General features: G+C 39.3%; 1 protein-coding gene across 2 annotated transcripts; it reads right to left on the bottom strand.

Moving 5' to 3' along the window:
* Positions 1-1,224: 1,224 nt before the first annotated feature.
* yipf5 (Yip1 domain family, member 5) lies at positions 1,225-6,786 on the bottom strand. 2 transcript variants are annotated; one of them, XM_051402346.1, is made up of 6 exons: positions 6,645-6,786; positions 5,906-6,023; positions 5,460-5,632; positions 3,286-3,431; positions 2,934-3,115; positions 1,225-2,486 (listed from the first exon to the last, which is right to left on the bottom strand). In XM_051402346.1, the coding sequence occupies exons 2-6, from the start codon at positions 6,013-6,015 to the stop codon at positions 2,324-2,326; spliced, it is 774 nt and encodes a 257-aa protein (XP_051258306.1). In that variant the 5' UTR covers positions 6,016-6,023; positions 6,645-6,786; the 3' UTR covers positions 1,225-2,323. The 2 variants fall into 2 exon arrangements, with proteins under 2 accessions (XP_051258306.1, XP_051258307.1); XM_051402347.1 differs by lacking the exon at positions 6,645-6,786 and adding an exon at positions 6,500-6,634.
* Between the last annotated feature and the right edge of the window lie 9,925 nt (positions 6,787-16,711).

Here is a 16,711-nt window from a genome sequence, read left to right as displayed (position 1 = left end):
GGACATACAAAACAGACTATACAAACAGAAGATGCATAAATAAACACTTGGCCATGTGAGACAGCAGCCTGTGAGAGCAGACTGCTCCAGTTGGGTTTGCTTGAAATGCAAAGTATCTCCTTGATGTTGAGTTTGTTGGAATAGAAAAAGCACTCTATTTTCATTTTTGCATTATTCATTCCTCCTAAGTGGGTTATCGACCATTTAAGGAGACCCCCCCCCCGTATGTGTTTTGTGTATGTTAGTGTAAAGAAAACCCAGAAGGGAGAAGAAAAAATAGAGGCTCGTGTTCTAACCATAAAACTCAATATTTCTTCTTGTCAGCCCTCTGTTTAGACTATGCGGGTTCTTGCATTATAGAGCTTTACTTAGTCAAGTCAATCACTGTGGCAGTATTGTATGCTGACCAGTCTCCTCCACACACCACTAACCTGTGGGTTCACTGATCCAGATAAAAAAATAAGTCAAACTTCCTACAATAATTGCTGGTCTGGTCTGTGATTTCCTGGTGTGAAGAATCATGCTATTTGTTTTGAAGTTATAGTATACAGTGCCTTGTGAATTTGTAGCATCTGTATTGTGTGCCAGGATATAAAGAAGGTGATATTTTTACTGATAAAGATGCTGCATGTCAATAGCTCCTAGATAAACCGAAATAAAAATTTAGCCCAAAAAAAAAAAAAAAGACAGTAGCCATGAATTGCTTGGCTGAAAGTTAAGAAATCACTCACTCACAATAACCAACCCGCACATGTGAGAGGTAAAAAGCCTTTTAAGAGTACTTAAAGCTGATGATTTAAAGAACTGTAAGTGTATATGGGTGACACGTGATGTGTCACCTGTATGCCCTCAGCTGACCGAGCTTCAGCACTGGAGGTGTAAATGTGTGCACAGAGAAAGGTCTACACTCACTTTTCATACAATTACAGATGTTGTCTTAAACCTTGAAGGTCTCTTAGACGCAATAAAATGACAATGGTGTGGATCAAAGAATGGAGACTACTTTCTTTGATCCTGTCATAGTCCCCAGGTTGTTGAAAACTGTCATTACGCTTCGTACACCCACATCTTCAAGTGCACACCAGCCTTTCTTCTGCCACACAAGTGCTAACTATAGGTCCAAGGTAAAAATGCAATCCCCGGTTCAGTCTTTAATAGAGGTTATACCACTTCTTACAATTATCTGCTTGACCATACAATGTACCTTTTCATATCACAAGCCGATTACCTTCAAAGACAACTTTAATGTGCATGAGAAGACATGAACAACAGATGACACATCAAAGCATACAAAGTGAGTCAATTCTAAAATAAAGATGTAAGAAATGTAAAGGATGCAAACGATAGCAACAACCTATAGAGACATGCCTGTACCTATAAATATACAGTATCTCTCAGACTAATAATTCTCAATATCTAATCAAATGTCATCTAAATGTTTGGTTTTTGAAAATTAGACAATGCTTTTGTGCAAACTGTACGGTTGTCTTCTTGAAAAGCATTAAAACGCAAATGAATTTCAAGAGGATACAATAAAACATTACACGAGAAGATATACATCAAAGATCAGATCACTGACGTGATGAGCAAATGATGAGAATCATGGCTCCTCAATCCTGGAGGAGAAAAGAGGATATAAAGGAGGAGACCCCCTCTCCCATTTTCCTCTGCTCTTTCTGGGTGGAGAAGTAGAATGAGCTACTGTAGTCTTGTGCAGAAGGAAATGGGTGTTGTCTGTAGTCTTGCAGCTGTTGAATCTTTAGGTGTTCGCCACAAATGGCTCACAACAGCTTTTGCAATTGCAAATCATGATACACGGGTGTTTCCACTGGCCACTGGCTCCAAATTGGGCTGCAGGATTAGCTGGGGGTTGGTTATTGGTCCTTTTCCTGTCTGTGTCCAAATTAAACTGTCTCTTCGGTTCATTGTGTGAACTAGTTGCTCACTTCCTTCCCCTTCATGTCCTTAAAATCATAGGACTGTACTAGGCCATTTGAGGCTCAACATGGTCCACAGGACTTTTTTCATCAGGTTTATTTGACAGTCCTCTCCTTTAAGATGTATGAGGGGAGCAAGGTGGAGAGACGACATGAGTGAGACAATACACTCCAGCCTGCAGATGCTTAAGTCGGAATGTATCGAGAAGTGGAGGCGTATTTAAAAAAAAAAAAAACATGGTGCTGTTTTGGACAGGAGCTCCCATTTTTCTGTAATAACGGTGCAATTAGACAATAATTACACTAATTACACTGATGCTAATTAGACTGAAATTACAGAAACTGGGGGGCAGTTATTTTAAACTGTAACTCAATGATTTCTTTTTTTAGAAGACAGAGATGAGTGCAAAGACCCCATATAAGAGAGCGCAAGGGTAAGCAACCAACAGCTGCTGCCCATCCATGGCCAACGCTGAGATGAAGATCTTTGAGGCTGACAAACTACACCAGCCAATGATTGCAGCCGTTAGTATAATTCCCATCATGCCCCTAAAGAGGACGAAAAGGAAGAATTAAATTAGCTTTAATTATTTTAACCGCTGCCTGTATGAAAGCAGCATTTATACAGATTTATTAAATGTCCAGCTATTTGTGAAACTCCTATCCAACATCAAACAAAAGTTATATAGTCCTACACATAAATATCACACTTTAGCTGAGCTCATATCTTAAAGTTGTACTATACTAATATAAGTAGTGGCGCTATCTATGGGGGCGGCATTGGGTTTTGTGTCTCCATAAAGTTAAAGATGGGCGGCAAGGCCACCCCAATCCTGATGTAAGGCAGGAAAAAGACAGTCTGGTAAAGTGGTCATAGCCTAATGAATTCTACTAGCGTTTGAAAAACTTAACACCTGACCAGGCAACTTTTTAATAAAGTGTTTGCTTGCTTTATAGGTTCAAGTTTGTTATGTTCACTATTTCCTGTATACTTACTGTAAAGAGAGGAGGACTCCAAAGCTGGAGAGGAGGATCATCGGGAGGAGGCAGTATCCCAGCACGCTGGCCACACAGCCGAAGGAAACGCCCGTCATACTCATTAGGTTGAGAAGGCAGTACATGCCGAGGCAGCCAATGGCGCTGATACCATACACATAGCCAAACTGGATCTTACCTGACTGTGAATGGTAAGGACAACAATCCACACAGTCAGACAAACAATAGATATGAAAAAGCATTATTACAGCTGTACAGATATATGTGTTTGCACCACAAGGTCCAAGAAGGACGTCATTGCCTGTTTTTATTATTATTATTATTATTCACCAACATTAACCAAATGATTTACCAGGAGTAGTGTTGCTCCGAAGGCCAAACAGAAGACCATGGGGCCAGCCAGGTCTGTCTCGTTCATGATGCTGCCATCTGCTACCTTCATTGGATGGAGCACCGTCAGAGTCTTCTGCCAGATGTGGTCAAAGTTGATTCCTAATTCTAAGACAGAGAAAACACACATCAGACACGTTGGATACTACAACTATGATCATTCGCAGCTGGAGGGAAAACATGACACAAAATAAGTAAACAAGTTGTATTCATTGTAGGCAGAGATGCAATAGGATACAGTGCTCCTGGGAAACATCTCCCTTCCAGGAATACTCAGACTTTTCTGTCAGCGCTTTGCATAATAAACTTTCATAAAAGTGTGACTTCTTCTGAGAATAGCCTTGAGCTGTGTCTTTCCCTTTTTTTTTTTTTTTTTAGGTCAAATTAATTTTATTCTAAAGAGTGTGAATTAAGTTTGAGCATTTTCATTTTTATGGTCTCGGCACATTTACCAGAGCTCTGCTGCTAATCTGAGACTGAGACATAGCTGTGTGGTGCCACACGTCTTTAGTATATACACGTCGTTGGTCAGTATGAACGCTGATCGGCACAAGCTGGTGTGAATAATAAAGGGTTGTGTATTACATTCGACATTTGATGTGGTGATGTCTTGTAGTTGTATTACCGGGTGCCACTAATTCTTTCATTCTAACTTTTATTATGAATCTGTTGATAATGGTTATGACTAATCAATTGTTTGTCTACAAAATGTCAGAAAATAATCAATGATCACAATTCTCCAGAGCCCAAAATGCCTTTTTGGAATTGCTTGTTTTGTCAGACCAACAGTATCAGATCATCACCCAAAGTTATTCTATTCATGATGATGTACTACAATCGTATGACAAGCTGGGAACAGCTACAGTAACTATTATTTTTCTGTTACAAATAGTTTTAATTAATTAATAAACTAATTATTTCAGCACTCACTGCATGCAACTAAATAACTAGCAGCATTTCCCTTCACAAATGGCTACTTACATGCAATACCTTCGGTCTCAGTTACTGGTATTCACTCTTAGTATCACTCTCTCTCTTTAGAAATATCACTTGTAAGCCCTTTCCTCTAAATGAGCATGTAGCTAAATCTTAAAATACAGTATAGAGAACAAAATACTATCCAAATTTAAGGACATAGTCTCTTAACATCACTCACAGGTGAAGCTCCACCTGATACAACGCACACTTAGAGACAATTAGAGCATCTACTCCATCTGCTCCATTTTTTGAGGTATCAGGAATAAAACCACTGGTTTATTCTTAAAAGGCAATGTATTGAATCTAAAAATATTCTGCTAAGCATGACTATAAACCGAGTGGACAATTTGGCTCCAACCATAAAACCATTTACTGTAACTTCAAATTAGTATTGTTTCCTCAGTGCTGGTTTGTGTGCAACTTCCTGGGATGTCTGCCAATGAAAAGGTTTGTCATGCATGTAAGCAGAAGGAAAAAGCTAAAGTTCAGAAAAGTCAGGTCTGACAATTTTGGTCAGGTAGCAAGCCTTTGATCCGTTACTCCTTTCTATTCCAATAAAATATCCGTGAAGCCATGAGCTCTGACTGCTAGCGACTGCAACAGGCAAATGAAACTTTAATTTCACGCCTTAAGAACAGATCTTAGGTTCATGTCAGTGATACTGCAGACGGATTTCAACAGGAACACCATAACTTTATGTTTTAGGAACTTAACTGGTGCTCTTGTAAAAGTAACTTCCAAAAAAAAACAGTTCAACTTATAATTATTTTTATGAACTGATTAATTATTTATCAACTTTACTCCAAATTAATTGAGCAAACAAAGGAATTCAATTTGCAGTAATATGAAACAGAGTACATAAAGCAAACCCTAACTTTTGAGAAGCTGTGACCAGCTGTGACTTAAATGTTTTATGAAATATTAAAAAAATATATCAATATCAATCAACTGATAACTAACAAAACAATTTAGCACAGTTCACGATACACATAATGAAATGTGCTATGTGTATTGTTGACTGTGGTAAACTGTGCCATACTAGTCAGTTACCATTTCATATTCCTGCACTCCTAAATGAGAAATATTATAAGAAGAGTGAGAGGAGCTGTATAGAGGCCAAAGAGCCCGGCAGAAGCCTCCAGGTTGTGGTTTACCTACCTTCTAGCAGTGGCGGCTCGTCGTCGAAGCTGCTAGTATACAACGATTGTGATGGGGATGGAGTGTACGTCTGTGTGGGCTGGAAGATTTGGCCTGTGTATTGCTGCTGGGGCTGCATCACCCCTGGGGAGGCGTAGCCCACGGGCTGGGAGTAGTCGTACTGACCGTATGGCCTGGGAAACACATGATAATAATTCTCAACAGTGCTCTTTTACTGAAAGGGGCATTACATCACTTCTTAAACTGCCCAATGCTACTAAAAATGCTTCCCGAGGATGTTGTGTCAGTTAAAAAAAAAGTATTAACATTTTTTTAAAAGCATTTTAAAAACACTGCACACTTGTCCTACAACTTTTCCCATGCTTCTTTAAAGAAAGCATTCTCCCTTCCTTGCAACAAAATGCTGAAAAGGCACATATAAGAGTAAAATGGCTTTCTTCACTTACTTGTTGTAGGGGTTTTCAGCATTGCCATAACCATAGCCGGCCTGGCTTTGGTCATCTACACTGTAGCTGGACTGGTAAAAGTCTGTGTTGAAATTGTCAAACCCTGACATCTCTCACTCTGTTAGAAACACAAGGGCAGAAACAGGACCACAACCTATTAGCAAGGATGATTATTCAGGACTACAGCGAGGCGGCACAACAGCTGTCAGTATAAACAGGATACTTTCTTAAGTACACTGAACATCTGCTCTGTGAAAATAACGTTATCGACAGCTGAAATCATGTTATACATTAGGCATCCTCTTACATCTCGTTAACTTACGGGCTGTGGCCAAGATACTAAGGTGAAAAGTCCCTGTGTCCTATAATCGTGTGAACCAAGTATTTAACTTACTGCTCTGCGTAACTAGCGGTGAGCTAAAGCAGCTAGCCAGCTAACGCAGCCCCACACACGACAAAACCAAGATAACATTGTTTATATCGTTGCTCTATGATTATTATTAACGATATAAACAATCCAACTATTCAACGACCACAAGCACCTAAAAAGGATACGTTAACTAATCTTGTCAAAATGCGGTGAAAGCTACCAACCCTTGAGGTGGCTAACGTAACGTTACCGTTAGCTGCTGCTAGCTCTAAGCGTTGTGGAGACCGCGGTGGCTTCAATATCCACGTAACCTTTCCTACATCACCGCTATTCTCGAGCTATGCAAGCATCGCACATGTCAACACCTACCTGTGATGTTTGACAGATCTACCCAGAGCCCTGCCAACTTGGTTCGGGTTGCTACGTGTCAGGAGAAAGGCAAAATCTTCCGGGATGGTACGCAGCCGACGGGAAGCCGTTGTGGACATAAACTGTCCTCTGCAGAAAATGCGGCGCACTCTACAGGCGACTGGTAGTATTACAGTTGGTAGTGACCAACTGCTTTAACAACAAGCTGGACTAGACTACTGTATGCATGTATAACAATAGTAAATATAATTTATTTGCATCGTTGTACAGTTTTCCGTGAAATAATTGCAGTGCAGAATAAAGTCCTCACAGTCTTGTCTGTTTTTAAAACGCGGGTTTTTATATAGGGAATGGGGAGACATTATGCAAGCAGAAATATTCTTATTCTTGAGGTCAAAACACTTGAAGAGCTTAGACCTTCCAGTGTTATTGATAACCCTCATGAAAAAAGAACATTAGCATATAGTACAATTTACAAGATTATGGGCAAATATAAGAGGAATAGGCCATTAAGTGATTTTATAGCGATGCATACGCAATGGAATTAAAGTACCAATAAAGCACTAAAAGGTCACTTGCTACTGTATAAAGATGCATAATAAGTTCTTATTAGAAATATACAGTTCTTATGATAAAAAAATATCATAATGTGCAAATACAATCATTGGAAAAACATGTTGAATTCAAAAATATGGTTATACTCTCAAACTACAGCCTGTTTTGCCCACCGCTGGTAGATATGAGACCCCACTGGGTTCTGACCCATAGTTTGAGAAAACCAGTGTCTAATGGTAACAAAAAGAGACAAAGATGGTAGAAGGTGATTTAATGGGATAAGCGCAGGGCTCCCGGCAAGAACAAAGGTAGTCTCTTTCATTAGGAGGCAAAGGATCAGATCAATCACTAGGCCTGTGAAGGAGAACTGCACCCAAACCAAATACTGCAGGTGGATCCATCCGCTTTGATGATGACAGATAATGAAAAGTAATAGGCTGATGACCTCTGCTGAGAGGAAATAGTGATGGGAGCGGATGTGAGGCAGAAAGAGCATCACAGATGGAAGAGAACAAATGAGGGACAGTAAGAAAAAAAAGACTGTTGCTTCTCTTTGCTATTTAATCTATATATATTAAAAGTAAAGAGAGAACAACAAAAATAGCCACCAGGAACAACAAATTAGATATGAATTCAGATGACAGAGATCATAAATATAGAATGATCAATTTGACTTTTTATAATCCTGAAAAGTTCATATAAATGTCACTCTGTCACATCTGTAAAAACGACCGTCTTTGTTCTACCCAGGGCTTATTAAGAGGTTGTTTCTGCCTGACTGCTAAACAAAAACATCTCTGGCATCCGTAACAATAAAATGTTAGAATTTTAGCTTTAGATTAACTGGTGTGGTGTGAAAAGGAACTAAATTATATAGACTTGGCTCTGCTCCCAGCCTGGAGTTAGAGAATTCTTTACAGAATGAGAAATGGGAAAAATAATAGCAGTGGGAAAATGGCATGGAAGAAAACGTTGTCATTATTCATAGGAGACATATTCAGTCTCTGCTGTCTTTGACAAAGAAACACTGATTGAGTTATGGGTCTCGGGGCAAAAATATAAAGGGAAACCTTTGGGTCAGTGCTGCACAAAGCAGTTGCCTCAGCAAGGTTGCACGAGTTAGGAGGGAAATTTCTTGCCAGGAAACTTTGTGACCATCTGTCACATTTTGTTCCCTGTTGAAGGCAATGCTTGCAACAAGATTCCAGCATTTATGTTAAATCACTTGTTCCACGATAGCTCCAAGACAGCACTCTTACATTTTATGTTGAATGACAGACAAATGCAACTCATAACACATGAAACGTTGGGATGGGTGAGCAAAAAATACACACAAAAAAATAACCCCAATAAACAAACAAACAAACAAGCAAGCAAAGCAATTAACGAACCTTTCAACTGTGCAGACCCGACATGGATCAATCATCTGCCTCATGATAAACAAAATCAATTTACCCAACATGAATTCCTACAGCACACACCCATGACTAATTATAAGCAGAAATTAGTCGCCTCCCCTCCATTGCCTCTCATCTTCCTTTAGGCTTTTAATCATTTCTAAACTTGAAGAACACGTCTTTCTTCTTAATCCACTTAATGAAAGAAAATTGAAAAGTGCCAGAGAGGGTAATTGAATTTAGGGCAGTGTATTGCCATATACTTTCATAATTGCCTTCTTTTATATAAGTCTCTACTGTAATCCTGCTGTCACTGCCTGGGTGGATGAGTGGATTAAAACTACTGAATTTCCTATTCTGCAGCAACCCCTCGTCTCCAACCACCTACTGTAGCCTCAATTAAGATTTTTCTCCACCTCTCCAGTCTCAAGGAGAGAGCATAAAACAAGGGATCAAGCTATCTTATTATATGTTCTTCTTGCAGATGGGAGATAATTTTGTTCCCTCTGCAGATATCAAACATGTGAATGAGCACAACACACACACACACACACACACACACACACACACACACACACACACACACACACACAGCTCTATTCTTAGCAGAATTGGATGCGCACATTTCCTCAGCACATTTACAAGATTAAATAAATTCCTTTAATTCATCTAATTCAATTTCCTGCCACCCCATTGATATGACTGCTGCACAGATCGTAAATTAGTAGGCATCTGGTACTTGCAGGGTCCTTTCTCTGAAGCCGCTTTCTTCCCTCTGTGAGTGAGCTACATGAGGACTAAAATAACAATCAGCAGATGAAGAGTTTGTGAAGTTTGTTTGTTCCAAAATGAGATTTCCACCCACTTGATATTTAGCAGCTTCTGACAAAATGATAGTCAACAAGAAAATACATCTTAATCTGAAGTATTGTGATACTTGTAATGGAAAAGCACTTAAATGTGACACAAATATAATATTAGGGTGCAATTGCTCTTATGTAAAAATATTTTGGACTGCAATCAGCAGCAATTATGAATATGGTTTTGTTTTCTTCAGGAATGAAATTATTTTGAGCAATTTGTACTGGAATATAAGTAATTGTATATAGAGTATATGGTATAGAGACAAAAACTGTAAACAAATACACAATAAAGTACATAATATAAATTATAAAATGTGCTTTACTGAGGTGTCAGTGCTTCATTTGTTAGTCTTTATTTTATCTAAAATGAACAAATGCACCATTAAATAAGTGTCATTTCATCAACCTTTGATTCGGAAATGGTTTGGTAAGGAGTACCCTTATACAGGACTGCTGCTTTATGACAGAGAGCACTGTGGAGTTTTGCCATCCTTGTCTTATCTACTTCTGGTTGGCATCAGGGACAGCACCAGTCAACCCACGAGTGTTCTACCTGTCAAAACAGATTTAGAGGCTACTAAAATAAGTCTCATATTATAAACAGTAGCATGGCCTTGGCTCTCCCTCTTCTTCCATCCTACCCTAACAGTCACTCTGCCAAGTTTCACTTCCCAGCTCCCTTAACTTCTGTTACAGGCTTTGGCCATACCGATTCTATTCACTGCAAGATATTTCATACTGAACACAAATTAGTTTTGGACCAGTGGGTTAACACTGCAGTATTATTGCAGATCAAATGGAAAAAAGTCAATATTTTTTTTCCACATGACAGCATCTTGGGAGTTGCTGTTTATAGCATTTCTAGAGTGCAGAATCAACATCTTACAATTAAAGTCCCATATCATTCAAGTTCTTAACTTGTTGATGCAAGGATCAATTGAGATTGATCTCGCTATCAAGGTTGATGCCGAAATCAATTTGTTTGGATTGAGAACTGCTAATAAGCAAAAGGAATCAGTCTTCCCCATATTTTGTCTTTGACTTCAATACATGTACATCTACAGTGCTGCTATTGCAGTTAATGAATTCATATTCAGTCAAAGAGAGCAGGCTGATAAAAAGGCCAGTATCATCAGCCTAATTATGAAGCTCACAATCTGAAGTATTCCCCTCTTCTTTAAGTGTATTATTCCACCAAACTGAAACTAATGATTTGACAGAAAGAAGAGTGGGTCCAGGACAAAGAGGCAGAGATTTCTTTTGGGACTTGAGTGGAATTGCCAACTTACATTATCTGATCGTCAGACTGGCCACTCAGTGCCAGAAAATCCTCCCTCAGATGCTCTCGTATGGTTTTATATCATCAGTTTATCCTTAACGCATTTCAGAAGATTCAGAAGTTATGATGAAGTTCTGCAACTTCTTTTGTGTATTTTGTAGGCCTACCCACTTTTCCTTCAAACTGCCTCCTCTGTTTCTTCATCCTATATTTCCCAGAATGCCTTTTGACAATCCTTTGAGAACAGGTAAGATTTTGCCTTCAGCTGTGTTTTCTTCTCTTAACCGAACGTTAGCTAAGAAGAGATGACAGCCATGTGTCTCTTTCACTAGATACACAGTGTTCTGAGGCTTCACTGCATTGTTGCATTATTAAAATGACTGCCAATGTAGGAATAAATACAAGTTGTTTAATGATGGATTTCTCCCTGAATGACTGCTCTGACTCTTTGGACTGACAAAAAACCTGAAGTTTACTTCTTTTATTTTAGATAACTGCAATACTTTCTGCCTATAACACCAAAACTGGTAATGAGATGGTATTTCATTATTAATGAAAATTAGATAAAACAAGGAAATTAGCCCACATATGCAAAAAACTCAAAATGGGAATGCACTGGAAACACAACCAAAACTTGTATTCCTGTCAGCTGTCATTCTTCTTTTGGGGAGATGCCCCACTGGACGTCCTGCTTTCCTGATGGAATTACTGATGGCAGGAGTGAACAGAGACCCACCACATGCTCAATTATACATCTTGGACTCACTGTCACCCTCACTTTCTCACATAGACAGATATTATTAATTTCCACTGTGTGTGCAGATAGCTCCATACAGCCCTTGACTGTTTATTTCATTCATCTTACTTTATACTGTGCTGTATCTCAGTTTGACATGGCTGAAGTAGATAAAAAGGATGCAAGTTGTGCAGATACATTCTATGAGTATATAATTAGATAAGGAGAAAAACTGTTATATTATTTTTTCTGGTAATTCAGCAACACATTTGCAGCATTAATCATACAGTATACTGAACATATTTTAAGGCATTTAAAGCAAATTGCTGATGGTATTAGCTGAAGAGTAAAATTGGATACTACACCTTTAAAGGGGTTTTACAGTTCGAAGGACTTTTGGAGATTTGGCCCCATCAAGAGATTTGTCACACATTGAGTACCTGTGGAAACCACCCTTTAATCCCAAGAGCCAGGGAGTAAAGCACGGAAAATACCAGAGGGAGGGAGAGAGAGGGAGATGTAGAGCCGTAACACACACACACACACACACACACACACACACACACACACACACACACACACACACACACACACACACACACACACAAACCCTCTCCTACACATTCACAGAGACAGAAACACACACTGCAGGAGAGCTGACTGTGGCAGTAATAGCACAGCTATCTACCCCTTCACAGTGTTCCCACATGGCCTTTACGCTGGCAGAGGGAGAGCGGGTGCTTAGCAACATCTCATCTGCATGGTTTGCCAAATCAACAGGGTCAAGATCCCTTTAGGGTTGCAGAACTTGACTCTGCAGCCGTGGAGTGGCTTCAGAGATGGAGAGAATGGCACAGATATGGGCTGACTCTTTTTTTTTTTCTTGGCAAAAATCCCTCCTTGAGTTGTTTAGTCTCAGTCTTTAGCCTTCGGGATTTATTCAGATAAAAGGCTGCCAGTGTGAAATGATCTGTACACCTGTTTCAAGTGCAGTTTCTCTTGTTTCAGGAAGTTTGGTGTCAGAATTTAGATTCTGAAGCAGATTTCAGCCTGTATGAATACTTGAATACTTGGATCAATTAAAAAGAAAATGGGACTTCATGACTCATTAAAAAAACTGGTTAAGATGTTTTTTTTGCCCAGGTAGTGCTCTTCCTATATATGTTTATTTATTTTTATATATTTTGGAGGGAGGCGGGGTTAGTTAAGTTATGTTCAATATGAATGTGCTTTCATATTGTGAAATAAATCCTAAAGCACCACTTTAATATTAAAGCATGTACACTGTGTTTTATTTTGTTACTGAAAAGAAAACCATAAAATGCCACAGATGTCATTTCACCTTTTGGCAAGTTTGTCCACTGAGTATATACGATTTGACAAGGACCTGACTGAATGGTTACTCTGTTCATGCTCATCACGGATCATCTGCATCTGATGCCATCCGGATAGAAAGATGAGTCAGTATACACTTACACACACTCTGACTCAATGGAGTTTTTTTTTTTTTAACAAATAAGATTTTTTCCTTCGCTGTAGAGCTGTCAGATCCTCCGCCCCCTCCCATCCTTTCACTACACCCACATCTTGATCTCGGCCAACTGCTTTCTGAGTCCCACATAGTGCAAATTGAATCAAACGCCAGATACAGTAAGATACATAAAACCTCCTGGTTTTAACACTGCGTACAAGTTGGATTGTCTCTGTGTGTGCAAATGGCCTATTTCCTTTGTATCAAAGTGGAAAAGAACATTAGGAGAAAGGTCTGGCTGTAATCATCCCTTTCACCAATATTATTGTTTGTCTCCATGTGGAAATAAAGACTTAGTTTCCTGGTTAATCAGTTCTGATTTATTTCTAAAACGCACAATTATCATTTTACTAAAAAGCTGCAGAGAGAAAGAGTAAATCGGAACGACTGATTCATCAACTACCACTTATTATAACATTTGGCTGATACTTTAAACCCCTGGAGACCAAATCATTGTATGACAATCCATCTTTCATGGGCATGCAGTCATTTCACATAATCACATTACTGTTATGTCAACCCAGTCATTAACAGTCCTAGATGTTTTTTTTAACCCACGGCTGGTAATCTTAAAAATTATAACATGTATCTAGTTGTCATTAAATTATATGCTAAGAATTTTACATTTTACTTTTACATTTCTTCCTCATCATGGCTTAAATACGAGGCATAAAACATTTTAGAACTTGTCTGAACTTTTTACATCATCATCTTGTATCGTCCTTGTTGTCAGCTCCACAAATTAGAGGTAACATATAAACGAGTAACCCCTTCCCTTAGCTGGCTGCATCCAAAATAGCTTTGGATCCATATTTCCCTGTTCTGTTTAGACTCGGCTCCTAGGATACAGCCTCTTTCTTGATGCCTTCAACAGTACACAGTACAACACACACACACACACACACACACACACACACACACACACACACACACACACACACACACACACACACACACACACACAGAGACACCTGCAGAGTCAGTGTTAGTGACTGGTATGACAGCTCTGCTGCTGTGTTGCTGGCCATAAGACGTTCAACTTCCAAGCTCTCAGTGGTGTCTTGCAGGGTTGTACTTATCCTGGCTCTAGGAGTCGCTCATCGGTCCCTCCCCAGCCAGCTCTGCTCCAGCTGCCAAAGCCCTTAATGTTTAGTGGGCTTCCTGTTAAATAGCCTTGTCTCCAGGGAGAGCAGTGGACCTAGTTTAGCAGGGAAAGCTGTCTCGGCCTGTGCAGAGAGTGGATGAGGAGGGGATTGAGGGGCAGAGCAGCGAAGCAACACAAACCAAGAAGGAACTCAGTTTTTGGACCCGCTGAAATAGGCAGAAAATCTGAACTTTGGTAATTTTATTGCTCAGTAGCCAAGAGAATATCGCACCGTAACATTCCCAAGAAATATGCCCCCAATTTGTCACTCTGCTGGCATCTAGTCTGTGTTTTGAGCCATGGAGAAAATTTATTTCTAGTAGAAACTCTTTGTAGATCATAATATTGATGCCATCATTTGAGATGTGATGATTGTACAATGAAGCAACTAGATATACTTCCTCAGTTCAACTGACTCCTGTAGTAGATCTGAGTGAAAGTGGTAAGAGGCTCTACATTTGCTTGGATCAGCTAAAAATATCTTGTTTTGATACCAAATCTGGGGCGTTGGGACTAGCTGATTTCCACAAGGACTTCATTGAGTTTATATCTAAAGATCAATATTGCAAGGATCCATATCTTCCATATCAAGCTGAAAACCTTGCCAAGCAGTCTTTGAAAACACATTTGAGATTGATGACTCATTGCGTTAGTAGCTGGAGGTGTTGAAGTGTACCTGCTCAGTAGGACAGTAGGAGTTCAATCCGGTCACCAGCCTGCTAAGATGATCTCATGAAACACTGAGCATCAGCAGCTATTTTTGTATTCATGCAAAACTGAATAAATAAATAAATGTAAAAAACAAAAAAACAAATGTATTTTTCAAGAAAAATGTGCGGTTCATTCGTGGACTTACTAGAACAGTATATAATAGTATATATATATATATAGTATATATTGAAATACAGAGCACTGGCTTATTGTTATGTGGTAAGTAACTGTAAAATCTTTAATGATTATCTAAATATTTATTCATTTTGTTGTTTTAATCAGTGCTGGAAATGGGCCAGTACTCACCAGTACTGAGTACCGGCACTCTTGATTTTTGTCCACATGAGTACCACCACCTCTGGTGAGCATGGCTGTACCCACAATTGAGGTCACTGGTATTTTTAACAAGAGGTATACACTAAAAGTAATGAATCGTCTAAAAATAACTACTTTGATGCTTTGATGCATGCCCCAACCTCCCCCCAACAAGACCTCTGTATTTCTAAAATCCTGCGTACTGGTGAGGTACTCCTAAACAATTGGCTCTCTGTGCAAACACGGGTTAGGGTTGTGTTTAGGGGTAGGGTTGAGCTGAATTGGGGTACTGGCCCCTGTTTTGGTCCAGTTCTTTCACTGGTTTTCATTGTTTATTTTGCTTTATTGTATTCTTACACATCTTACTGGTTTTCTTCGAAAAGTTTCCCTTTTGCAGGACTGATCACGCACATTCACATTTTGAACCTGCTCAGTACAAACCCAGTCTGATTTGATGGCTCCACTGGAGAAGGAGGAATTAAGCCTCTAGCTCAAGGGTAACAAAACATGAAAGAAAAAGTGTCTGTGTGTAGTTCATAACACAGTATAGTGACATTTACAACAAAGGGGTAGTGAATAGGTATACTGTACACTGAAAGTACTCTGAGTCCTACAGAAAACACATTACTGTATGGGATTGGTTTGATTTGGATATGATGGATATGAAGTATTTTAGTCACTATGGACACCAGAGCTGAATGTGCAGACAAATATGAAATAAACAACATACTGATATAACTGATGACTGCTGCGTGATGTCACGGTCCTCATTATAGGCTCCCTCTCTCTGCTCTCCTCGGAAAGCTCTTATGCAAACCAGGCGCGCGTACACACACACACACACACACACACACACACACACACACACACACACACACACACACACACACACACAGAAATACAACCCTTCCAGCTTGCCTTCAACCTATCTAATCACACAGTGACTCACTATACTTGATGGCTCCCTATTGGCAGCACTGATGTGTTTCAAAACAAATACGCAGAATGCTATCAGCGATGTCTTTTCCATGACACCTGTAATCACTTAAATAGCATATTCCAACTGTCAAACTCCATATTCTGCCATAGTCTCTTCCCTCTGATTGGGTTTATGTTACATATTGTGGTTTCTCACAGAATTTGTCTACTTTTTACATTCAAAGTTGCAGCCTGACGAAACTTTTGAAAATTATAAATAGCTGACCAAGTTTAAATAAAAAATAATAATCTTCCAAGTTTGGGGGATAGCTGAGGCTTACATAGAAAATCATTTTGGTAAATACTCTCTGAGTCAACTGAATTTATGCATTGAATGTCTGCCTGCTGTACTTGCAGATTTCCCATCTAAGGCCTGGCATCATTCAGTGTGGCTGTAATGAGAGATGGAAGTAGTATGCTGTTTATTTCAACCATCTGTGACTGGCCTGAAAATTCCCTTTAACAGTTTTCCTTGCTCTGCACAGGAAGAAAATGACTGTGCTGTGAGTTGATCTGTGACAAGGAAGTAAAGTGGTTGTGATATTACTTGGAGTTGAA

The sequence above is a fragment of the Dicentrarchus labrax genome, unplaced genomic scaffold (genome assembly GCF_905237075.1).
Source record: "Dicentrarchus labrax unplaced genomic scaffold, dlabrax2021, whole genome shotgun sequence".
Lineage (NCBI taxonomy): Eukaryota > Metazoa > Chordata > Actinopteri > Moronidae > Dicentrarchus > Dicentrarchus labrax.
Note: the sequence above shows the minus strand (reverse complement) of the source record. Positions and strands in the feature narration are given on the sequence as shown.

What these genes read in the sequence shown, in the direction of transcription:
- yipf5 (XM_051402346.1), bottom strand. Translation starts at nt 6,015, where the DNA reads ATGTCAGGGTTTGACAATTTCAACACAGACTTTTACCAGTCCAGCTAC. An exon ending in GCTGAAAACCCCTACAACAA is followed by an intron (nt 5,633 to 5,905) that starts GTAAGTGAAGAA and finishes TGTGTTTCCCAG; the next exon opens with GCCATACGGTCAGTACGACT. An exon ending in GGAGTCCTCCTCTCTTTACA is followed by an intron (nt 2,487 to 2,933) that starts GTAAGTATACAG and finishes CGTCCTCTTTAG; the next exon opens with GGGCATGATGGGAATTATAC.